The 26,826-nt window shown below is 41.9% G+C and overlaps 1 protein-coding gene across 1 annotated transcript in view; it reads left to right on the top strand.

Moving 5' to 3' along the window:
- The window catches only part of RYR3 (ryanodine receptor 3), a 513,582-nt gene that overhangs the window by 249,938 nt on the left and 236,818 nt on the right, over nt 1–26,826 (top strand). The window contains exons 11-16 of the mRNA XM_046008318.1: nt 3,509–3,682; nt 7,342–7,463; nt 19,185–19,353; nt 20,786–20,921; nt 23,147–23,242; nt 25,036–25,154. Coding sequence (XP_045864274.1) covers nt 3,509–3,682; nt 7,342–7,463; nt 19,185–19,353; nt 20,786–20,921; nt 23,147–23,242; nt 25,036–25,154 — 816 coding nt within the window. The remainder of the gene's footprint in view (nt 1–3,508; nt 3,683–7,341; nt 7,464–19,184; nt 19,354–20,785; nt 20,922–23,146; nt 23,243–25,035; nt 25,155–26,826) is intronic.

Below are 26,826 nucleotides of genomic sequence, written 5' to 3'. Positions count from 1 at the left end.
GCCATTTTTTCATAAAATAACTGCATATATTTTCAAACTTTTAGCTTTTTCTTCTTTGTAATAGCCTTAAAACAACTGAAACATTAATACAATTAATCCTTAACTGTGCTAATGAAAACCATTCAGAAAATTATGTTCAAATGACAAATGGGCTTTGGAATTCTACTTGATTTTGGAATTTGTTCCATTACTTAGCTGCAGGACTTTGAGAAAATTACTCAAATTCTGCAAACCTCAGTTTTGTTATCTATAGAGTAAGAGAACTGAAAACAGAAGGACCATTAAAAGGTTGAGAGTATCATGCATAAAGTATCATGTATAATACATAGCACTTTGTAGGTCTCTGGTAAATTCACTGATGGTGTTGCCATTGTAGAGTAGTAAGCAAAATACTTTGCTCTGAGTAGGCACTAGACAAACCCTAGTTGCAATTCCCTTCCTTGTCCTCCTAGAAATCTTAAATCACTCTGGAGAGCAGCAACTTAATCATCTAATCCAGGTATTTATTTGATGCTTGTGATATGGTCATGACCATTTCATAAGTTCTCTGTGGAGACAGGAGATGATGATTATCCTTCAACACCAAGAATCCTATTCCCCCTTAGCATCCGCTAATCATCTAACATAGGGAAGGTTGATGGAGATAAAAAATAATAATAATAATTGATGCCCACAGAACAAAAAATAAAAGCGGATTACTTACAACCTATTTTAAGCAAAGGCAAGCAAATCCAAGTTTTGTCCTTGGAGAGTTTTCAATCTGGTAAGGGACAGGAAGCATGCCAGCAAGGGACTCCTATCCCAGAAGATGGTAAAGAGCTTGAGAGATAAGGAAAGTGCCACAGGATCAGGGGAAGTGCAAGGGTGGATCTGGGAAAGGCTTGCTGGATGAGATGTAAAGATGCAAAGATGAAATAGGGGATTTCCATGCAGAAAGTGTAGTGTGGGTAAAGGCCCAGAGGAAGGGAACCTTGATATATCAAAGAAACATAGTCCAATTTGGTTAAAGCATATTGTATATATGAACTTCAGAAATGAAAATTGTATCTTCTAGGAATTGGGGAGTTAATGGAAGGGAGTAATTAGATTAGCCCTACCATCTAGAAAGAGTCCATTTCTAGCAATAGAGTAAGTGCTTATGGGGTCATATTTGAGTGAACACAGAGGGGAGCATTCATGCTCAGAAGTCAAGGTCGCCAACCTGCCATCAGCCAAATCTGGCTTCTCTATCATGGACCACTCTCGATTCCTTAGTGTATCCATGGTGGTGTTTAGGTTTGGGTTGAGTAGGATTTGGTATTGGTTTGTCTCCATATCTTAGTTTCTTTGCTCTTGCTCCCATTCTTTGAAATTAGAAGTGGCCACTGCAGTGACCATCAGAGTTTTGGGAGTGCATACTGTTTTGTAAAAGCAAAGACACTGAGAGATACCCCATTCTATAAACAGTCATGATCCATTGATTTCAGGCTCAAGAAAAATACATCCTAGCATTTCTCTTCTTCTGGCCAAGTCATATTTAAATAAACAAAATTGGGAAAATAAATAGAGTGTAGTCATTGATAGTTTGGGAGCATGCACTATTTTAACTGTGAGCACTTGGCAATCAGTGTAATTATTCATATTTAACAGTTGCAGTATGGATCTTTTGCTGCATTGTCTGTGGTTTAGAGAACAGGCTGGAGAGGAGAACTTTGGCATATTTTAAGTCCTATTACTGGCCTAAGTATCTTCAGGACTATGGGTATTTCTGGAATGAAAATCAATGCAGTCTTGACCACCCACCTACAAAGAAGTCCTAGTAGATCAAATTCTATTTTCCATTGGCTTTTGTTAAAAAATCAAAGATAAGTTCTTTTAGAAATATTCATTTTGAGAAATGTCATATTTAAAAATCCAGCCAATGTTTCAACATACATTTAAAATAAGGATTTTCTTGTGAAGTATTAACATTGCCCAAGAGGATCCTATAAATGTACACAAAACAATTAATTTTGCTGTTTTGAAGGTTTGAAGGAAACCAGAACTGAAATGAAAAAAAAAAAGTATATCCAAAAGAAAAAAATAGCTTAGCCAAATATATATGTTTATTAAATAATTGAAAGGTACCTGATTCTCTGTATCGGGAATCCAAAATTAATTGAAGTCTGGCCCATGCCCTTGATTATCTTTTTTAGTCTGGCACAGGGAAAGAGTCCTATAAACAAGCACATTTACACTATGATGTGCTAAGTGCTCAATGAAAGGATGAGAGTGTGCTGGGAAGTCCTGCAGGAGAGACTACTCCGCCCTCACAGGGAAGGCAGCATCTGAACAGGGTGTTGAAGGGTGAGTAGGAGTTCAGAGCAGGGGAAAGAACAGTCTCTGGAGCTGGACTTCCCGATTGAAGTCTTAGATCTTTGATGACTTCTTGAGGGACCTCAGGCAAATTGCTCACCCCTCTGTGTTTTCAGTTTCTTCTCTGAAAAACTAGGGTCGTTTTTTAGGTGAGGCTGCACCTAAAGCTGTTATGAAGAGTCAACCCATGTAAGAAACTTAGAACACTGCCTCACACATGGTTAGAGCTCAGGAGGTGTGCTGCTGTGGTTGCATCTTCAGGAGGGAGAGTCAGATGGTCACAAGCAGAGGGAACAGCATGCTGCATTTTTTTATGCTGTAAAAAATTGAAAATGCTGTCAAGCTAATGGCTTTTACAAGTGGGCAATTTAAGATGTAGAGAAGGAATGGAAGTGGAGTCAAACCTTTCAGAGGCCCTGACTGATGAGAAAAGGACAGAGTTACAGTGCACCCCGGGACGGCCTCCCAGCTCACTCCATCTCGGGTACATTAGCGTGTCCCCAAACAGACACCCCAGCTGCACAGCCACTCCTTTTTCCATCCTGGAGAAAAGCTGTAGTGAAACAGTAGCAACTGAAGAATGAAAGCCATTGGCTGCAACACACAGGCAAGGAGGCCGTGAGAGACAGGGACACCGATGACTGCGTTTCGCTTCCTGCACCATGGCCCCTACCTGATCCACGGGTCTGCTCTCTCTGCTGATTTCTATTAAAGACATTTATGTGTTGTTAACAGATACACTAATGCCTCCAGTCAGGGAGTTTCTATCAGATAACCATTAAGATTACAGAAGATACAATTTGCTGAAAATAAGTTAATTGGCCACTAAAGTGTTCATTATTATTAAGGGGGCTGAGTCAGGATGAGAAAACTAGGAAAGGTAACAGAGAACGATAGATGATCAGAACCAAAAAGAGACCCTACCAGCTACCTCCTTTCCCCATAGATTTAAGTAATTATTAAAGTGGCTGAAACTTGGAATCCATTGATTTTTTACAGTTAATGGCAGATAAGGGAAGCAAGTCTTTCTGAAATCCTGGCTTGAACAGGCACACCATGAAGATTTGGGTAATGGGTTCTGGGGCTTACAAATTCTGCATAGGTGATTTGTTCTCTATATTGCATTTCTATTTAATCCGATGTGCCCATGTTTGTTTCATTTTCTGTGAAATAGGAAATCAAGGAGAAATTGGATTCCAGTCACAAGCGAGATATAGAAGGCATGGGCGTTCCAGAAATCAAGTATGGAGATTCTGTCTGCTTTGTGCAGCATATAGCCAGCGGTCTATGGGTGACCTACAAAGCACAAGATGCCAAGACCTCCCGCCTTGGACCTCTGAAAAGAAAGGTGGGGTCAGAAAGGCTGTCTGGAATTGTTTTACCCCGAAGTAGAAGCAGTTAGTCAAGAAAAGTGATTATGAGAATAAGGCGAACATGATGTATGTTTACTTCTTACTATTTTTGCTATTCTGAAGAGTTATCTTATGACAGGTTTTACTCTCTCATTCGGTTATTTTGACCCCATTTTCAGTGCAAAAAAAAAAAAAAAGAAAAGAAAAAGTTAAATACATGGCAAATCTGAGGAGGGGCTAGAATTTGTTCAGTGCACTCGAAAACCTGAAATAATAACTCTTGGTGGTATGCTGTTTGGGGATTATTCACACCATTGCTCTCTTCCTTTAAGTGGATAATTGAGTTACTGTGTGGTTTTCATAATACAGAGACTAAATAGAATTGCTACAGAGAAAATGCAGATTGCATGATAACAAGCCCACAGGAACCAAAGTGCAGAAAGATGAGATATTGTGTGTTGATGCTACGTCCACGGAACGGACACAATTTGAGTAGTCCATCCAGCTGGCTGCAGTGGAAAACTGGCTTGGAGACACATCACATCTTTTTGCCAGAAAGTTCCTGTAATAGTGTTTCTTTTGATAAGAACCAGAAAATTGGTGCCAGGGGCATGATTTCCCTTGGAAAAACCCTTACAAAACACTGGTTTGGGTAGTCAAGGAACCCTAGAAGAAGGTTCTGGGAGCCATTGTACCCTGTAGCTTGGGTTTAGCAGCCTAATATGGAGGTGATGGAAAGTTCAGAATGCTGATTGTTATAAGAAGGGAGCTTGGGAGAAAACCATAAGGTGATAGCTTGTTTTTGTGTGAGTAAAACATACCCAGGAAAGTATCCAGAAATGGGAAACTGAAATCATGAAGAGGAGAGGGAAAATAAAATAAATAACAACTACGCTGACTAAATTATAGCCCATTCCCTTCCTCTACAAACAGTTATCAAAGCTGGATAAAATACAAAAACAAAAAGAAAGAAAGAAAAACCAAAACCACTTGATGGCTTCAACAACCAGGGTATACCTCTAGGACAGGAGTACTAAAGACCCCAGACAGAAGGCCAGTGCACTAAGTGAGCCACACCTTGGTCTCTACCTGCCCCTCAGCATATTGGCAGAGTTACAGCACCAAGGAATGGGGTCTTGTGTTAGCTTCACTGGGCTGGAAAGACAGATGAGAGATAAGGTTGGCCAGGGTTTCTGGGACTTATGGGGCCACGATTCTAGAGCAGAGGGAACTGTAGAAACATGAACCTGAAGTTCTATATGCAATTTCCCCTTAAGCTGACCGGGGGTGGGCTTTGAAGCCAGTATAGTAAACAGAAAGCACACAGTGCTTCTCTAATGGAGAAGAGCAAAGTGGAGATGTCAACAGCATGACAATCCTAGGGATACTAAAGTTGGCGATTAGGGTCCCTCAAGTTCGAACAGCCCTTGAAAATATAGTAGGGTTTCAGTTAAATCCCAAAAGGGCTCTACCCAGGAGTATGAACTACCCCTGGAAGTAAGGACAACTTGAAGATAGGCTGGTAGGATGGATGGATTTTTGGCATCCATCAGAAGAAAATTAAATCCTCTGTAGAGTACAATGGTATCATCTAGAGTCTCCACAATATTCCATACCTACTAAGATAACAATGGCATTTAAAGAGGTGGAATTTGTGGATCTTGGCTCTCCTCTTGGGAGATCCTTAAAATGATCCTGTCGACGAGGAGAAGTCCTACCTCGTGTTGCGGACTTCTGCCTATCCCTGCCTTTCTCGTCCAGGACCATAGTTTACATATTCCTTTAACTGCCGCCGTGTGCATGTGAATCTGGAAGGTCTTTCAAAAACTCTCTAAATGATGTCATGATGTTCAGCCCCCGACAGGGCTGCCCTGCTCTATTTTGTGAGGAGCAGGTTAAGTTTCTTTCTAAAAATACAAAGGATGTTCAAATCTGTTTTAAGCATTTTATAAAACAAAACGGAGACCTAGAAAAACCAATGGAAAATAGACACCATGAAAAACCTAATGGTAACTCCCTTTAAAGGAAGCGCACTCTTTGCCATTCCCGTCCCAGGCTTCTGCTGTCTTCTCTTGAATTATAGGAATCCTCCAAGAGAAAAAGTGGGCTGTGGTGATCAGTAGGGACCATAATAACAGTGTCCTAACAGCTGCATTCCCCCTATTTCTCATTACTTTCCTGTTTGGCTGGCTGGTTTGAATGTGTTATCTGAACAAGCAAAAATGTCAGGATTTTGGTCTTTAGGGACCTGAATACTGGGACTGGGGCCAGAACGATCCTAATGGCAACGCATTGCCAAATCTCAGTGCACCCTTGTTAAACAGTTGCTGGGCAGTTCTCACTGCCCACAGTGGTTCTGAAACAGTTGGTGAATCCAGTACTAGAGGTATCCTTGGCTAACCCTTACACTACAGTATGCAGATGGGGTGCAAGGTCATTGTCAAAACTGAATATAAACTTTGGCAAGCCAGTGTTCTACTTCGTGTGTGAACTCATTATGTTAGGACACAATTTCAGAAGAATAAAAAATCAGAGATTTTTACACAGAAAGGAAAAGAAGTTTCTTTGAGCTAAGAACAAGAGAGACTGGAACCCCTTTTCCTAAAGATATTTGCTGAAACCTGGTTTTATGTAATTGACCCCACCCCAGACCCTGGCACCTACAAATAGTCTCTCTTCCCTTAACTCACCTCAAGAGTGATGTCAGAAACTTGAATGAGGTTTTAAGTCTGACTTGAACCAGACTCAAACCATCCTAGGTAGTATCTGCATACACTTGACCCTTTCAAGGGAAGAAACCCACTGACCTCCATATTCAAAGCTGGTAACTGTGCCCAAAAATTGTACCTGATGTCACTGGTGATAAATACATATACTTAGCTTTTAGATAAATGATTTGAGATCAGTAATATACAGCCCCTTATAAGAAATATTCACTGAGTACTTCCTAGATTCTGGAAAACATGGTAAGTGATTGATATGTAGATCATTTAATCCTCAAAATGACTCTAGAAGTCCACTCGGTGGTGAATTTGAAGCAAAGAGAAGTAACTTGCTTGACGTCACACAGCTAGAAAGTAAGAAAGTAGGACTAGAATCCACATCAACTACTACCAGAGCCTGTGCCTTCAAACACCTTCTCAGCCTCCATGAGAAGAGTTGCTTCCCAGTTGTATATTCAACAGTAGCTGTCCTTCAGGAGAGGAATCCAAGCCCAGTCCTAGTAGAGCATTTTTCTTTAACTTGCTTTTCTTCCTCAATTTATCTCTGGAGGAAAAGGCTCTGAACAAAATGACTTTCTTCCATTTCCAAGGGTAAGGTTTTGTGTTCATTTCAAGAGAAAAATCTATTACAAAATATGTTTGCACCTTTTCAAATGGGCCCTCTAAGCCTAAGGAATTTACTGTAACTCATACCACAGTGGTACATAAAATTTTACTTTCATCAAAACACTGTGTCTCAGGAATGATTCATAGGTCAGTAATGGGGAGTGTGGGCAGAATAACTCCGTTAATGGCCCGTTTTCAAGGGGGCATGGGGGAACTTGGTTGGGGAAAAGGAATACAAGGGATGGGGGGAATCTGGCAAGAAATGGTGACTGTCCAGCTATGAAGTAGCGTGTAACCAGACCCGGTGTCCTTGGCTCTGTGGGTAGGTCATACTCCACCAGGAAGGCCACATGGACGATGGGTTAACGCTGCAGAGATGCCAGCGCGAGGAGTCGCAGGCTGCTCGAATCATCCGGAACACAACAGCCTTATTCAGCCAGTTTGTAAGGTACAGAAGCTCCTTTCTTTCTTCTGTTAGTTTCTACTCTGGGGCCATCCAATCCCACCTCCCCATCCCCTTTTGACACTACAAGTTTTCAGGAAATTATTAAACATCAGCAAAGAGTTTCACCACAGAGAGCTTGGGACTAAGTAGTCTTTCTCAGGAGATGACCTCCTAGCTTTACCCTTGGCCCCACACATGCTTATGTCCCCACTGGTGACTCGGGTTGGTGTCAGGACTACCCAGGGTCTCCTCCCGAAAATTAAGTGATGAGTGCCTGGAGTACTGCAGGTCCCTTTTGGATTCCTATGTGAAGAAGGAAGAAATGGATCCACACCCTTTGTGCTGTTTTGCCCTATTTAGAAAAGCTTTCTCCATCATTCAGAATCGTTGCTATGGTTTTGATCCAAGTGGATTTGCATTGAAAGCCTTGGGTTACCCACCTGTGGCTGGGACTTAAATGGGAACAGTGACTGAGGTGCCTGCATGGGTCATAATCCCCTCAACGCCTAAACAGTGCTGCCAGAGCAGAACGCTGTGGACTGTGTTCACCAATTACCGGGAGAAATGGATTCTGTTGTAAACAGTGCAGTGTTCCAAGTCATCCTTCTTTTGTAGGAAGAGAGCTCTAATGCCAAAGGGCTTTAAATTGCATGTGTGAATTTGCATGAAATGAGAAAAATTTTGTTTACCTTGACTTTTCTAGTTGGAATACCGCGATCCAAGCAGTGTGTGTGTGTTAGGATATAGGCTAAGCTGCCGTTACAGTTCAAGATACATTTATTTCTCATCTAAGTAAGAATATAGGGTAGTCCAGGTTGGGCTACTGAGGCTCAGGGTCCTTTTATCTTGCTGGTTTCTTAAAGTGTACCTGGACCAGCATAGTAGCATCACCTGAGAATGGGTTAAAAATACACATTCTCAGGTGTCACCGAATCAGACACCTGGAAGGTGATACCCCAGGAACTCGTGTTTTGATAGGCCCTCCAGCTGATGCTGAAGCATGCTGAAGTTGACAAATCATTGCCCTGGAGGAGGGGTCTTACCCTTGGCCACACATGAGATTCGTCTGGAGAGTTGTTTTTTGTTTTTTGTTTTTTTAAGATTTTATTTATTTGACAGACAGAGATCACAGGTAGGCAGAGAGAGAGAGGAAGGGAAGCAGGCTCCCTGCTGAGCAGAGAGCCCAATGTGGGTCTTGATCCCCGGACCCTGGGATCATGACCTGAGCTGAAGACAGAGGCTTTAATCTGCTGAGCCACCCAGGCACCCCATGGAGAGTTTTTGTTTTTTTTTGTTTTTTTTTTTTCCATGGAGAGTTTTTAATACTCTGATGCCTAGGTGGCATCTCATACCGATTGCATAAGAATTTCTGTGGTGGGCCAGCTGGGTGGCCAGTTGGTTAAGCATCCAACTCTTGATTTCGGCTCAGGTCATGACCTCAGAGTCGTGAGATTTGAGCTCAGTCTGGAGTCTGCTTGAGATTCTTTCCATCTGCCCCTCCCCCCGGCTTGCTTGCTCTCTCTCTCTGAAATAAGTAAATGAATCTTAAAAAAAAAAAGTAAAAAAAAATAGTAAAAAACAGATCTCTAGGATTTCTGTGATGGGATTCAAACACCAGCTTTTGATTCAAGCTCCCCAGGAGATTCTAATATTCAACACCACTGAGACCAACTATCCTGGTATATTCTCCTCATGTACATGATCAGAAATAACGTGCTAGCATCATTTCTCAGATCTGTACTATGAGGAAAAAAAAGGGGGGTGAGGTGAGGGTGAAGAAATTGGGAATGGTGGAGGATAAGTGATTTCTTTTGTTTAAAAATATGACCTAGAAGTAGATCGCTTTTCTTGTACTCAGCTAATTAAAATCAGCCTGATGACCACACCTAACTGCAGGGAGATTGAGAAATATGATGTCTTGTGGTAGGCTGTGTTCCCAGTACCACTCAGGCATCCCATTACCAAAATAGAGAAGGGAAAGTAGACCATGAGGTATTCCTACCACAGAATGGAACTAGGGCCTACGCATCAGCCATTCCACTATCACTGGTGTCCTGTGATCCCCAAACAAAGTGCTTCCTCCTTTCTATGCCCCATTATGTCCAGACCTGCTCCCCTTCTTCAGAGGAAGGATATTAGAATGAATAGCTTGGTACAGGAATTAAAAGATGGCTGTGTGCAAAAATGAGCTTTTCGTGTAGTCTCGACTATCTCCAGAACCATCATCCTAGAGGTTGAATGTCTTTATTTTTTTATTTGGTTCTCAGTTCTCTGAAACACTGCCCTTGTGCCTGTCTTAAAAGTCAGAGGCCCCTGCCTCATACCTATATAAAAATTAATTCAAAATGGATCAAAGACCTAATTATAAGTCCTAAAACCTTAAAAACTAGGGAAGAAAACATGGGCTTGAATTTTTATGACCTTGAATTAGGCAATGGTTTATTCAATATGACACCAGAAACAGAAGCAACCAAAGAATGTATATAAACTGGACTTGATCAAATTAAAATTTTTTTGCTGCAAAGGGCACCATCAAGAAAGTGAAAAAACAACCTAGGTGACGGGAAAGAATATTTCAAATCATGTATCTATGGACATTGGGGAGGGGAGGCGAACCATAAGAGACTATGGACTCTGAAAAACAACCTGAGGGTTTTGAAGGGTCAGGGGTGGGAGGTTGGGGGAACAGGTGGTGGGTGATGGGGAGGGCACGTTTTGCATGGAGCACTGGGTGTTGTGCAAAAAGAATGAATACTGTTACGCTGAAAAAATAAATAAAAAGGGAAAAAAAAAATTAAAAAAAAAATCATGTATCTGACGAGAGACTTGTATCTAGAATAAAGAACTCTTACAGCTCAACCTTAAAAAGACAAATGGACCAATTTACAAAATGGGCAAAGATCTGAATAGACATTTCTCCAAAGAAAATACGCAAATGGCCAATAGGCATATGAAAAGATGGTCAATGCCATTAGCCATGAGGAAAAATGCAAATCAAAACCACAGTGAGAGAACTTTACTCCCACAGGGATGGCTATAATTAAAGAGACTTAATAAGAAGCGTGAGACAGGATGTGGAGAAGTTGGAACCTTCATATACTGTTAGTAGGAATGTACAATGTTAGTAGCCATATTGGAATACTATCTGGAAATTCCTCAGAAAGTTAAACATATGACTGAACTCTTTCACTCCTAGGTTATATACCTAAGAGATATGAAATATATCTACTCAAAAACTGGTACACAGATGTTCCAAACATCATTATTCATAATAGCCAAAAAGTAATAACAACCCAAATGACCAATGATGGATGGATAAACAAAATGTGCCATTTTCGCACAATGGAATATTACTTATCCATAAAAAGGAATGAAGTACTCATACAGACTGTTCATGGTAGGATTCTACTTATATGAGATATCCAGAATAGGCATTTCCATAGAGACAGAAAGTAGATCAGTGGTTGTCTAAAGGGGACAGGGGCAGTGACTGCTAATGGGTATGGGATTCGGATGGAAGCTGATGAAAAAGTTCTAAAATTGATTGAGGCAATGGTTGACAAACTATAAATATACTAAAAACCATTAAACCACTGAATTGTACCCTTTAAATAGATGATTGTGTAATATGTGAATTATATTTTAATAAAGCTATTACTTTAAAAAGTCAGTGGGAGTTACATACCTGACAGTGGGAAAATTATTTTTAAACAGCTTTATTGGGTTATAATTTACATATCATAAAATCCATCCTTTTAAGTGTGCAACTCATTGAATTTTAATAACTTTACTGAGCTATGCAACTATCTCCATAATTCACTTTTCAAGCATTTCTATCACCCCAAAAAGATCCCTTATGCCTATTGTAGTATATATTATTTCCCACCCCCAGCATTAGACAACCAATCATCTAGCTTTGGTCTCTCTCGATTTAATACCTTTATAAGTTGATTTATACATTATATTGTCTTTTGATCCTGGCCTTTTCCCTTAGTATTACGTTTCTTGAGGTTCATCCCTATTATACTACAATAGGGTTCTGTTGCCTTTTTTTTTTTTAAGATTTTATTTATTTGACAGAAAGAGAGATCACAAGTAGGCAGAGAGGCAAGCAGAGAGGGAGAAGCAGGCTCCCCACCGAGCAAAGAACCCGATGTGGGGCTCGATCCCAGGACCCTGAGATCATGACCTGAGCCGAAGGCAGAGGCTTAACCCACTGAGCCAGCCAGGCACCCCTCTGTTGCTTTTTATTGCTGAAGAATGTTCCTTTGTATGTATATCTCATGTACACATACATATGTAAGTGTGTATATATATACGTATATATATGATTGTGTATATGTGTGTGTGTGTCTGTGTGTACACCCACGTGCGTATATAGAGAGATCTAGAGAGAGAGACGGACAGGTATAGATATACCTCATATTCTGTTTGTCAGTTGAAAAATCAGTGGGTTTTTTCTGTTTTTGTTTATTATCAGTATTGGGCCCATGGATATTTGTGTAAAAGTCTTTGGATATGTATTTTCATTTCTTTCGGGTAAATACCAGGAAGTGGAATTGCAAAGTCATATGTAATTTGTTTAACATTTATACTTTTTTTTTTTTAAAGGATTTTATTTGAGAGAGAGTGAGTGAGAGAAAAAGCATAAATTGGGGGAAGGGTAGAGGCAAAGGGAGAAGCAGACTCTCTGCTGAGTGGGGAGCCCAATGTAGAGCTCAGTCCTAGGACCCCAGGATCATGACCTGAGCCAAATGCAGACACTTAACCAACTGAGCCACCCAGGTGCCCCAACATGTTTATATTTTTATGATAAAGTATACAGAGCATAGTGTTTACCATTTCAACCAGTTTTAAGTGTACCATTTGTGATATTAACCAAATTCAGGTTTTTGTACAGTCATCAACACTGTCCATCCCCAGAACTTCTACATCATTGCAAACAGAAATTTATACCCATTAAACAATAACTCTGCCTTTTTCCCCCCTCTCCATTAGGCCCTGGTAAACAGTATTCAACTTTTCTATGAATTTCACTAATTTAACTAGAATCATACAAAATTTGTCTTTTTGTGCCTTGCTTATTTCACTTAACAAAGTCCACTGGATATTTGGGTATGTCTAAATTTTTAGGAAACTTGAAGCACTCTTTCCAAAGCAGATAGGCCATTTTATGTTCCACTCAGATATACAAAGTTCCAATTTCTCCACACCCGTATTGTCTGTTTTTGATTGTAGACATTCTAGTGGCTTATGAAGTGGTATGCTGTTATGATTTTAATTTGCATTTCCAAAATGACTAATGATTTTGAATGTCTTTTCATGTACTTATTAGCTATTCATATATCTTCTTTAGGAAAATGTAATCAAGGCTTTGCCTGGTTTTTTTGGTTGGGTGGTTTGTCTTCACACTGACATTTGACAATTCTTTGTATCTTCTGGTTGCAAGTTTTCTATTGCTTCGTGATTTGAAGATATTTTCTCTTAGTCTGTGGCTTTTTTTCTCCTTTTCTTAATGCTGTCTTTGAAACACAAACATTTTAATATTGGTGAAGTTCAATTTAACCTAACTTTTGTTTCTGGATTGTGCTTTTGAGCATCCTAAGAGCTCTTGCCCAACCCAGAGTCACCAGGACTTTCTCCTGTGTTTCTTCTGAAAGTTTTGTAATTGAAGCTCTTACATTAGCTCTGTGATCCATGTTGAATCTGTTTCTGGATATGGCCTGATGTAAGAATTGAAGTTTTTTTTTTCTTTTTTCTTTTAAAGTGGATCATTTTGATACCTCAGTGTCCCTGCCTGATTCTTGGAAAGGCTCTTTCCTCCATCACATTGCCTTGGCACCTTCATCAAAAGCCAAGTGACCATAAATTTAAGGGTATGTTTCTAGACCCTCAGTTCTATTCCACTGGCTTATGTATCTCTCAAAACAACACTGTCCTGATGAACATAGCTTTGTAGTAAGTATTGAAATCCAGTAGAATCCTCTAGTTTTGTACTTCTTTTTCAAAATTATTTTGGCTTTTCTGGGTCCTTTGAATTCCCATATAAATTTTAGGATGAATTTGTCAGTTTTTGCTTGCCAGGATATTGATAGGAAATGCATTGAAACTTTAGATCAATTTGGTGGGAGAACTTTTATCTTAATTGTACTGAATCTTCTGATTCATAAATATAGAATGTCTCTCCCTTTATCTTTTCTTCTTGAAATCCTTTCTGCAAGATACTATACTTTTCAGTGTTTAAGACTGAGGTGTCTTCTATAAAATTTATCCCTCAGTATTTTTGATGCTACTACAGATGGAATTGTTCTCTTAATTTCTTTTCAAATTGTTCACTGCATACATAATATGGGAGGACCAGAAATTGAGTTTTTTAAATATCAATCATGCATCCTGTGACTTATTTGAAAAGTTTATTCTAGTGGATTTTTTTTTTTTTTTTTGGTGTGCATTCTTTATCTACAAACAGGATCATGTCATCTGTTAATAAAGTTCTGTTTTTTTCCTTTACAATATGGATGCCCTTTCTTTCCTGCTCCTCACCCCCCTAGATTGCAGTGGCTAGCACATCCTTTACAGTGTGAAATAAAACTGGAAAAAACAGATATCCTTTTCTTGTTCCTATCTTAGCAGGAAAACACTCAGTCTTTGTTTACTGAATATGATGTTAATTGTAGGGTTTTTGTAGGTGCCTTTTATGGGGTTGAGGAAGTTCTCTTGAGTTCCTGTGTTTGTTAAGAGGTTTCTTTTATCTTGAATGTGTTAGATTTTGGCAAATTCTTTTTCTTTGTCTATTTGGATGATCATATGGTTTTGCCCTTTATAAAGTAGTTACATTAGAAGATGTTACGTTAACTGAGAATAGGGTGTTTAATCTCTCACTATTAGGCTGAATTCTCTGTTTCTCCCTCGGTTTTCTCAACTTTTGCTTTCATGTATTTTGGTGTCTGTTGTTATATGTTCGTAACGGATATATCTCCCTGATAAACTGACTTTTTTATAATTAGAAAACATTTCCCTTTTTTTCTCTATGAACATTTTTTATCTTAAAGTCTAATTTGCAGAGCCATTCCAGAGGTCTCACATACAGATCGTGGTTACTGTTGGTAAGGAATAAGTTCTTCACGCCTTTTACTTGCAACTTGTTTGTGTCTTTGAATCTATAAAGTGTGTCTTGTACAGAGCATACATTGAATCTTGTCTTTTAAATGTACTCTGAAGTCTCCTCCTTTTATTGGTGTGAGTAATCCCTTTATAGATAATGTAATTATTATTATTTTTAAAAAATATTTTATTTATTTGACAGAGAGAAATCACAACTAGGCAGGCAGAGAGAGAGGAGGAAGCAGGCTCCCCGCGGAGCAGAGAGCCCGATGTGGGGCTCGATCCCAGGACCCTGGGATCATGACCCGAGCCGAAGGCAGAGGCCTCAACCCACTGAGCCACCCAGGCGCCCCTATAGATAATGTAATTATTTAAACTGTTGAATTTATGTCTGCCGTGTTGCTATCTGATTTTTATATATCTCATGTTCTTTTTGTTTCTCTCTTCCTCCTTTATTTCCTTCTTTTGTGTTAGATATTTTCTAGCCAACATTTTCATTCCTTTGCTGAGGCATTTGGGGGTTTTTTGGTTTGTTTTTTACTACTGTCTTGAGTTATATTCTTAGTGGTTGTTCTAGGCAACTTGGTAGGTGTTTAATTTGTGACACTCTACCTCGAATTAATACTAATTTAACACGTAAAGCCAAGTAACTTTGCTCCAGCTTCCCATTCTCGCCTTCCTCCTTGAAATAATAATGCTATGTATATTAGGTGTAAGCCCAGCAGTACAGTTTCACAATTATTTTCTTATTCATTCATTTTCAATTTCTTTATTATATTTTTAAAGATTTTATTTATTTGACAGAGAAAGACACAGCAAGAGAGATAATACAAGCAGGGAGAGTGGGAGAGGGAGAGGCAGGCTTCCTGCTGAGCAGGGAGCCTGATGCGGGGCTCCATCCCAGGATATTGGGATCACGACCTTAAGCTGAAGGCAGACACTTAACAACTGAGCCACCCAGGTGCCCCATCCATTTGTTTTTTTTTTTTTTTTAATATAATAACAAAACAGAAATGACCATATTTATACCATATTTTATATTTACCTACATAATTATCTTTACTAGTGCTCTTTATTCCTACATATGGATTCTAGTTACTATCTGGTGTCATTTTCTTTCAACCTGAAGAATTTCCCTCAGTATTTCTTTTTTTTTTTTTTTTAAGATTTTATTTATTTATTTGACAGGCACAGATCACAAGTAGGCAGAGAGGCAGGCAGAGAGAGTGAGAGGGAAGCAGGCTCCCTGCCAAGCAGAGAGCCCAATGTGGGACTCGATCCCAGAACCCTGAGATCATGACCCGAGCCAAAGGCAGCGGCTTAAACCACTGAGCCACCCAGGCACCCCTCCCTCAGTATTTCTTATAAGCTCAGCCTGGTTGCCTTGTATTTCTTACAGGTATTTGGTAATGGACCTGCTTGCAAGTTAGATAACACATTCAGAGTTCACACAGTTTTTTAGGTCTGTCCTGAATTTCGCTTTCTGCTTGCCCACAACCTCAGATTCAGCCAGAGATGAGTAGATAGCTACATCCCCCTCCAGTTCTTCCGGAGTACGTGTGTGACCTTGCTCAGAGTCTGCCCCACCTTGTTAGAACTTCTTTGATCTGAAGCTAGAGGAGGGCCTGAGGACAGCCTCAGGCTGAAACACCATAGGTTCCTACGTCTCTTACCAAGGCTCATTCTTTTTTGAAGATTTTATTCATTTATTTGAGAAAGAGAGGGCACAAGCAGGGGAGCAGCAGGCAGAGAGAGAAGGAGAAGCAGGTTCCCCACTGAGCCGGAAGCCTAATGTGAGGCTCTATATCAGGACCCTGGGGTCATGACTGGAGCTGAAGGTAGACGCTTAACCAACTGAGCCACCCAGGTGCCTCACCAAGCCTCATTATTTAAAACAAACAAAAACAAACAAACAAACAAAACCCTCAATTTTTTGTATGCCTTTGGTCAATTTCCAGAGTCCTTAAAAAAATTGTTTTGGATGATTTTGCCCCATTTTATCATCATTTTTGTGAGGGAGAGGATTTCCTGAGTTTCTCAGTCAGCGGATCTGGATGTTCCCCTGTCAGTTGGGGAAATTCTTGCTTCTCTGAGCCACAGGATGTTTTAGAAGAAAGGAGGACTGCTGAAAAATAAACCTGTGCAACAGGGATGGGGGCTGCAAAAGCCATAGTACTTGAATTTTGCAAGAGCTGGGAAGTGAAAGACTAAAAAAAAAAAAAAAATGGTAAGGAGATTCTCCCTCCTATCTTTTTTGAGAAACTGACAGAACATTCTGTGTACAATGGAAACCAGAAGGAGGGGGGTGGCCTTCTGAGAAAGCAAATTAAAGTTAAATGAACAGGGAAGGAAGAAGAAAGAACAATGAGGAAGAAAGGTTAAAGTTTGCTTGTGCTGTCTCATCATCCTCTGGGCAGTTGCTGGGAGCTGTCCAGTAGGACACATGAACGATGTGAAAGGTGAGGGAGTCTCAGAAATCCTGCTGACGAGTAGATACTCTCCAGCTGTCCTGAGTTTAACCTTAGGATGGAAACATTACATAAATAATTGTGTTATGGTAATAGTATGGTAAATATTCAGAATCCCCTGAGATCTTACTTGAATTAAACAAAAGAAGTCCTTGCAAAGATCTGGGAACATAGTGGGGCAGAAAAAAAAAGCTGGGATGACCAAGATACCATTGTAGTTCATTCTGAATTGAGATACCATCTTGTCCCTATCCCCAGGTACATCTCCCCCAAGGTTCTGGAGTAGAAGGTGATCACCATGAAGCCATTCAGAGGTCATGTCTGTTTCTCCACTGTCCCTAGTGCCAAGCCTGTGGGTGGGATGTGTTCTGTTTTGAGGGAAGGATGTGCTCTATTTTGAGGGAAAGAGGGATCTGCCTTTAGTCCAGTGGAATACTATCATATTGATGGGTTTCGAAGGGACAAGATGAAGCAATCTAGCAATGAGAACCCACAGAACAAAATTAGACTCAGAAGGACCCTGGCAATAAAAGGTTGTACCTTTCCTATTTTCTAGGTGGAAAACCAAACACAGGAGGCTTAGAGACACTCCAAATATCATAGGTTCATGGCAATGACTATAAATTGGGTTTTCTGGCCCCCTGTGTAGTTCTCTCTTCAAACTACAAAAATGCTAAAAATGTCTTTTATCTTTTCATCTTCTTATATATATAAATATACCCAAAGCAACACTATTTACTCCTGTCATTGTTTCTAGCAAACTCAAAATTTTTTAAAAAGGGGAGCAGGGATTGGGAGAATCTGCATCTGGGCCAAACGTACTGGAGATACTGTATTCATTTTTTCCTTGAATCTAGAATTGGAAAGTCATTCCTGACTGGGTTTTGTGTTCCCAAACCTTCACTTCATGTCCTCACAGCATTCTCTTTCCCACTCTCTATATCCTGTAGTATCTCGGATAGTCATAAGCGAGCATTTCCATAGCACTTCCTGTGGGCCAGCGCCCACCCTAGTGAGAAGGCCCTCCGTGTCTGTAGTCCACTGGGCTTCTGTCCTCATCTCATGCACTTGGCCTTTTTGTATACAAAATTGGAATTGTCACTTCATAATCTGAGTGTTCCTTGGGCTTGTTAAGCCTTTGCTTTAGGCCTGGTAAGTCTTTTCTTAGCATGTGTCCAGGTTAATAGGTAACCAAATATCCTGTCAATGCCGAGGAGAACTGCTTAGAAATTGACCCAAGGAAAAGTTCTGAGGTGATTTATACACTCAACCAGTTCTCAGTCCTCTGGGGCAGTGAGGCAGTTCCACAGGGGATGGGTCCATTTTCCCCTTCCTCCTCATAGCCTTTGCTCTCCAGAAGGCTCACCAATGTACCCATCAAGGGGATGGGAAATGGCTTCTTTTTCCCATCTGTGGAGATTTGTGGTCTCTCTGTATTGACAAGATTTAATTACAAGACTTTTTGAAAAACTCTGACCAAGTTGGACAGAAACAGACATTAGGACAGGAGGGCCACAACAGAGAGAGCAAGAGAGGTGGTGGGGGAGGGAACACTGAGGAGGGGACATGAAGACAGAGAGGAAGGATGCGGAGAGATGGAGTCAATTGCTGAGAAAGAGTGGGGAGGCCACACAGAGGAAGTCAAGAGAAGACCTCCACAAAGGGGAAGCAGGAGCTGGTGTGTACGTGCACACACACAAAACCTTGATGAAAAAAACCCATGCAGAGACATGAAAACCATGAAGAGAGAAAGAGACAGGAAGGGAGAGAAGGCAAAAACACAGATGGAGTTGATAGAAACCCTTCCAACCTAATGTTTAACCTGTTCCAAGAGGAATCTGGGATCATTCAAAAGAACTGTGAGTTAGTAAGTTATTTTTAAAAGTGTTCTTATGCAGAAAATGAGAAAGCATGGCAGAAGGCATGGGTCATTTCCCTTTGTTGACGTAAGGTCTTTAAAATCGAGTCAGATGTTTTCTTCTGTGGCTCTCTTGGTTGGCAGACGTGGATATGTGGTAATCACTCGGCAACTGCTACGGGAAGCAGGGCCTGGTGCCCATCGTGGGGTGGGTAAGAACCAGGACCCGGCGGACACTCGTCAGGGTCCCCATCCAAGGCCCAGACCTGAGCTGCGTCCATCTTGTGTTTTTAGCGGGAACAATCGCGCAGCGGCCCCTGTCACCCTGCCGATCCAAGAGGTTCTGCAGACCTTGCAGGACTTGATTGCCTACTTTCAGCCCCCGGAGGAGGAGATGCAGCATGAGGACAAACAGAACAAACTCCGCTCGCTCAAGAACAGACAGAATCTTTTCAAGGAGGAGGTAAGTCGAAAAAATTAAAAGTTGAGATTCTCTTTGTGAGAGGATAAATACATCGATTCCCAGAGCTAGCATATCCTTATGATAGCAATTTAGCTTTGTCTCTGCATGCAGGTAGTTATGGAAGAACAAGAGAGAGAGGGACGCCGGAAAGGAAAGGATGCATTGGCAGCCGACCTTCCCCGTCCGCCACCCGTGGTTACGCTCCCAGTACACATTGTAACCATGGATCTTGGCACACTCCCACTGACATTGGAAGACTCCAACATCTTGGAACGTTGGAAGTCTTTGAAGACTCCAAGACTTCAGTGCCGCAGCGCACGTGTATAACCAAGTCTGTGCTCAATCTCAACTATTAAAGCATGGCATTAGCTATGATTCCCAAATTTTAGAAACTGTCAGAATTACCTAGGAAACCTGTTTGAAAAAATACAAATGCCCAGGTTCTACCATGTCTGTAATGACTGGGGGACCTCAACTTGAAAGATAACAAGTAAAGCCAGGTCTTACTAAGAACCCAAGTGTCTGGCTCACTAGGAAGGAGACCTGGATGCAAGGAAAAACTAACTTGGGAGCCAGGAGGCCCTGGATCAAGTTCTGGCTCCATCCTAGGCTTCATCCCTGGCTAGCTGTGAGCTTGGAAAACTCACAGGCCTTCTTTGAACTTGGACGTGATGATTTGGCAGTAATAGGCCATGGTCCCACTCCTACAGCATCCCTGTTCCTGGGGACAGGGCTTGTTCCTTGGGTGTTTCCAAAGTTGGGGTCCTATAGACCCGTCCCTGTTCAGTCTCCTGATCCAAGCAGACTGGCTCTGGGGACATGATGCCCAAAAGGCTACTGAGACTCACTCTCTCTTTAAAAACAACTAGGCACAGATGTTTTCACTGGGCAGCATCATATTGTCATTTAGAAGAGAAGCAGTTAAAATCCACTTTGGGTTTTATTGTCTCTAAATCCTACCCTTTTGACAGGGTAGAGGGAGGAAGCAAGCATGGTTGTCTTATGCTTCTGAATGGAATTTCTTGAGATTTAACAGGAAAATAGGAACTGTATCGAGGGCTGATGCTGGGGGAGTCAGATTCATTTCACGCCAGGCCCAGAGCAAGCTTTTGGGAGCCTCATTCATGCTCCCACTTTCGATATGTCCTTAGATGGGGTTAAACACACGGGGGCAAACCTGTCATAAGGAAACTGCTAATTCCCACCTCCCCCCTATCTCCAGCCTTATGAATGCTATTTCATGTCTCTAAGGCATAAGAATGTGTATTTTGTTTTTAAAAAAGGAAGAAAACAAAATCCAAACTGGCATGTGATGGTCTGTGTGCACATTAGCATCATCAGCTATAAAATGTGAATGACATGGGAGGGAAATGAACAGAATCCTGCTTTCTTAATCGGGAGCTTTCATCTTTTCCCCACCTGTCCTTCACAGGGAATGTTGGCCCTTGTGTTAAACTGCATTGACCGCTTAAATATCTACAACAGTGTGGCACACTTTGCGGGGATCGCAAGGGAGGAGAGTGGCATGGCTTGGAAGGAAATCCTGAACCTCCTCTACAAACTGCTCGGTAAGCACACATAGCCTCTCCCTGGGAAGATTTCTAAGGGGGCGTCTCTACATGGCCAATGGTCATCTAGCCTCATTCTTGGAAGCTTTTTCTTTTTTTTAAGATTTTATTTATTTATTTGAGAGAGAGAGAGAGCACGATCTGGGTGAGGGGCAGAGGGAGAAGCAGACTCCCCGCTGAGCAAGGAGTCCCACGCAGGGCTCGATCCCAGGACCCAGGGATCACAACCTGAGCCAAAGACAGACGCTTAACCCACTGAGCCACCCAGGCTCCACTTGGAAGCCTTTTCTAACCATTTGATTCTCACCCAGCCATTCACTCTGTTAGCCAGCAGCTTATTGTATTTTCCACACTTAGAGCAAGAAGTCAGCAGCAAGTGAAAGCAGGTGGGGATCAGTCTTACCAAAACCACCCATAACACCCTTGTCCGTCACTTTGTCTCTCTGGACCTCAGTCCCTCCTCTTTAAAATGAGGGAACAAGACTCAGACGTGTTTGCAGTGCCCTCCACATTTAGACTTGGACACCTGCACTGTTCGTCTTTTCAGCTCTCTGACCTCTCATTGGCCGTTTGTCCAGCAGTCCTGATTCCTGCTGCTTTGGCCTGTTCATTATCTCCTTTTGTTGGGGGAATAAAGGTGGAGAGTGAAGAAGTTCCAGCCCCCAGCCTTTCTTCTCACAGCACGGAGTGGGGGTGATGTCCCAGGGCCTGCGGTAACCAGCACCCCCACACGGGCCCAAACCACTACACTGGGGGAGGGAGGCAGTGGAAGACAGTGTGGGCCTGAGACGATGAGGCAGCATTTTGGGCTTTTGCTCTGAAGCGTATCTCCCATTAGAGGAAGTCCACAGAAAGGTGAGTGGGCCAGAGGGAAGCCGAAGATGTACGGTTGGGCACATTCTCGATGTCAAGGGTCAGGCTGATTGGACTACTGCTATAGTAAAATCCCATCCAACTATAATACTTTGTAATGGTATGGCTCTAACTCAGCAGTAATTTTTACAACAGGAGTAGTTAGTAGTTACTGAGCTTTTTGTGCCAAGCAGTGGAATATCTCTTTTTGATCTGAGGAACAACACTTTGAGGTGTAGGTACTGTTACCCATTTAGTCATGAATCAGAAGAAACTGATGCTCAGAAATTTCATAACTTCCCTAAGGCCATACATGTTGTGAATTCCAGAACTGTGGTGTGAGGCCAACTGACCCCCCCAGCACCCTGTGCTTAACCCCTTTGTTACAGCTAACATGGAAATCCGATTGAATTCTGCCATCCTCTAACTGTGGAGATACAAAGCAGAGGTCCAGAGGAAGACTTTTCCTTATCCAAATATATTTCAAGCATCTGTAAAACCCATCTTTGAAAACCAAAAGAATAAAGAGCAAGTGTGGGGGCCCAGTTTACGTGGATCTGTGGCAGAGGCCAGGTCTATGGAGGGTTGTTAGCTGAGTCTAGTTTGGTGAAAATCTACTGACAGCATATTCTCTCCCTCCCTTAGCAATATCATCTACCAGCGGTTCTCAAACATAAGCAGGCATCAGAATCAACAGGAACGTTGGTTAAGACAGCGATGCTGGGTCCCCTCCCCAGAGTTTGCGATTCAGTAAATCTGGGATAAGGCCAGAGAATTTGCATTTCCAACAATTTCTCAGTGACACATTCCAGTCCTGGGACCACACTTTGGGAATCATTGTCACATGCTGATATGACTTAGATATTTTAGAGTTTCATGTTTCCTTATTATTCGCCTATTAGTTTAACCAAAATTCCCAGCTGTTTTCACTGGGATGCCTCCCTTAGCACGGAAAATTGCAAATCTCTAGCTAGGGTTAAGAAAACACTGCAAAGAATGGAGTTCTTAAACCAGTAACCAAGCAGATATTTTTCTTGCTTGTTGCTATCTGAAGTAATTTTATAAATTTGTGTGTCCATTGTCTCTTTCACCTTCTTCATAAAGGCAGGGGATTTGCTGTTGTGTTCCTACTGCTCTTTTCCCAGCAAGTAGACAGGTGTTCAGTGCATAAATTCTCTGGAATATTTGAGTGAATGGTAGATTTTTACTCTTCCAAATATAGGAACAATTGTATCCAAGGGCTTGGAAGGGGAAGATTGTTACACTCAGTTCCTTTTAGTTGCTAAGCAGTTAAGTATTTGACAGCTTCCCAAATTCTTATGCTCATCCTTGTGTCCTTTAACCTACATGCTCAAACATTTCCTTCTTTGCAGCTGCTCTCATTCGTGGAAACAGAAACAACTGTGCTCAATTCTCTAACAACCTTGATTGGCTAATCAGCAAATTGGACAGACTAGAATCTTCCTCAGGTAAGAATTGACAGGAAACAACTGCAGAAGGTGGGGTTTTCCCCCCTTTGCATAAAAAAAAGAAAGAAAGAAAGAAAAGAAAAAGTAAAAGACTTGGATCCTTGAATAATTCTTTTTTCCACTGAGTTATCAACAATCTGCAAATAATTACTCCCAACAAAAAGAAAGTCCTAAATCTTCCTGGCATCGCTCTGGCTTTAACAATAGTAAACTAGACTTCAGTGATTTCCTTTTCTGTTTCATTTTTACTTTTTGTGTTCATCTCCACCCCCTGGATCTTTTGATCACTGCCCCCCACCCCCAACCAATCTCCCATTCAGTTTCCTGGTCTCTTCCCTTGCTGCCTGCACTCTTGTTCTCTGGGTTTCTAAATCCTCTCTGGACACACTTCTCCTGACTGTTTGGTCAGAAGCACACTGAACAATGACCATTGGAGAGGAGGAAATGATTGTCCCCCTTCCCCCCTGCTGCCAATCTTGATCACCCTTAATGCCCTATCTACAACCCTTCTTGATGACTCACAGAGAATCTGAGCCAGAGAGAGTTTATCATGGTTAAGTGGCTGCGGTGAGGCTCAGCAGTTGTCTACCTCAGAGATGAGTGGAAATGACAGATGTGGGCCCTTCTCTGGGATACTGAGAGGTTTGATGCTTTTTTCATTGTCTAGAGATGACTGGAGCTTGAACAGACAGACCAAAGGAAAGCTCTCTTAAGGACTATCCATCCACCTACACCTGTGTCTTCCCAAGCCTCCGTCTTCTTCAGTGCTTCCTCCATGGGCCAGATTACATTTCATAGTAATTTATAAAAGCCTCGAGAAACACAGACCAAGGGGAATTTTCTCAGTAAAACCAGTAAGGACATGGGCCAACCACTTTCCTTATATTTCCATCATGGTGCTTTGCCCTTGTGCGTGCCAGGCTCTGGGGGCACCAGCTAGCTTTTCTTCAGTTTTCACTTAATACCAAAAACCACACAGCATCCTGAGAAAAGGGGCAAAGACAAGTAGTCTTTGTTTAGTGAGTTTATAGTTTGCTTGTTACAGCAGTGCATCACGAAAATAATTTCTGGGGTGGTTCTCAGAAAAATTCTCATTCAAGGAAAACTCCAGATACTTTCTAAATTACTTGAAGGATCTTGAGAATTTGTTGTCAACTGGGCATTTGCTTTTTTAGATTTGTTTAAACTTAGGTGTTGCTTAGCTTGACCAAATTAAGAATTCCATTTTTACAGCCACTTCTCTATAATTTTTTCCTTTTTTTAATTGAAGTATGGCTGACGTAGTGTCATATTAGTTTCAGGTGTAGGACGGAGTCAGCAATTCCACACCGTACTCCGGGCTCCTCAGGATGCACTCTTCACCCCATCTCACCCATCCCCCACCCACCTTCCCTTTGGTAACTGCCAGTTCTTCATAGTCGAGTCTCTTTTTTCTTTGTTTTAGTTCTTAAATTCCACGTAGGAGTGAAGTCATCTGGTATTTGTTTTTCTCTGACTTATTTCGCTTGCTGTTTCTCTGTATTTTGACATAGAAGGATGCGTATCTTTGTCCAGGAGGAAGGGAGGTACAGCCAGTGCTAAACAAAACTCCCCTCTAAATTACAGACAAGGTAGGCCACCGAGACTCCTGAAGTCTACCAGACACGGCCACAGTCTTTCTTCTGGCTGGAGATACTTAATACAGTCAAGGAACAGATAATATCCTGTCCCCTCAGGATGGTCTTTTCTCATAATTTAGGTTTCTAGATGATGGTCATTTCCTGTCGGGGTGATTTTTTATGACATTCATGCAGGTATCTTGGAAGTTTTGCACTGCATCTTGACTGAAAGCCCAGAAGCCTTAAATCTGATAGCCGAGGGCCACATCAAGTCCATCATCTCCCTGTTGGATAAGCATGGGCGGAATCACAAGGTAGGTATCAGAAAGAACCCAAACAATGATGGACGTGACCTGACTTTTCCCTCCCCAGTGCTTCATAAGCAGTATGTATTACTGAGAGTATGTGGAAGAATCTCTTTCTTGGCTTTGATTTGGGGGTGGGGGTGGAGGTGGGGGAGAAGAGTTGACCTTGGGAAACTGAGGCTCCGAAAGAGCCTTCCTTACCTAGGAGCACACTCCAAGCCAGACAGTCACACTGGGTCTTGCATGTTCTCTCTGTGTTTCCACTTTCCAAGCCAGGGTCACTGTCTTCGGCCCTGAGCACACAGCTGACGAGGGGGAGGCACTGAGCTAGGAGGGTCTGGGCAAGGCCAGCTGCAGGACTGGCTCCCACCCTTGGCCCAGGAACTCAGTACTGGAACAGCTAATACCAGGCTGTATAAAGAAGATACACAAAAATCAGATAAGGCTAGTATAGGATGTCTTGGCAACTGGCTTGTTCGTAAATGAAATCAGATTTACCCTGAGTCAAACCGTGTTATGTAAATGAATCTACATGAGCAGGCAAGAGGACTGAAGCTGCCAGCCCTTCCCTTTGATACAAAACAGCTGTGTGCTTTGGAGCCTCAGTGATACCCTCTGTGCAATGGAGAGAATGCCGCTTCATTTACTAAGGTAGAAAGCTCTATCGATTTTTTGAGATGCCTTAAAATTCTACCTCTCCAATTTTATGGAATTATATGTCTAAGACAGAACAATCTGCACAGAAGGTCTATTAAAATGTGTTTTTTCTTGGGCTTTCAATATCTGCCCTGTAGCCGGGTTGGGGGTGGGGGGTACTGCTCTGACTAATGAGCGAGCTGGGGGGTCCTCAGGCTGAGGGGGAGTATTTCAAGAGCCGCTGACATGAGGGGCAGCAGCTGTGCTCTTACACAGTAGAGAAAACTCAGCTTGGTCGCTGGGCCTCCTCATCTGAAGGCACTGCTCATTTGAGACACATCTCAGGGGGGTCTGGGAGAGCGAGCCTCCGCAGCTTCGCTGAGGTGTGTCTCCCTTAGGAAGCAAGAAAGCCATGGTCCTTAGTATCGGTGAAATTGCTTGGCAAAGAAGAGAAAGAAAAATGTGGCACCTGTAATTGCTTTCCTGAATGTGGTAAATCAAAGGAAGGCATGAGGCTCCAGCATCAGACCCGCATCTGTTCCCTCCTGTCTGCAAAGCATAATAAGAGTAATTGATAAGAAGCCAAGTAACACGTGGTCCGAGCCATGAGGTACATGCAGATGTCAGGGAAGCCCACTGACGGGAGAAAAGCTGCTCTCTCATTTTGTTGCTCCTGGGTCTTCTTTATGATCATACCACATAACGCGCTTAATGAATAACCAGCTTTGTTATGGCTTCTGTGAGCCAGAAGCCACAAAGCGTGTAATGGGTGGCACTTGGTGGCAAGTGGATGACTATACGGCCCATTCCAAAGTGGAGAAATGGGAGGCCAAGTGAGCCAAAGGACTTTGCTACAAATCAATAACTGGTCTGATATGTGATCCCAGTAGACTAGCAGAGCAGCCCTTCATCTTCTATAGCCAAGGCACTGTTTGAGAAATTCCAGTGGTGTTGGGAAACTTCAGTCATATGTTCTAGGTACATAAAAGCCTCCTCAGGGATAGATCCCTTTTTTGTCTTTTGGTGGATTTTTGGATGAAGGTTG

Source organism: Meles meles, chromosome 6 (assembly GCF_922984935.1).
Source record: "Meles meles chromosome 6, mMelMel3.1 paternal haplotype, whole genome shotgun sequence".
NCBI lineage: Eukaryota > Metazoa > Chordata > Mammalia > Carnivora > Mustelidae > Meles > Meles meles.
Note: the sequence above shows the minus strand (reverse complement) of the source record. Positions and strands in the feature narration are given on the sequence as shown.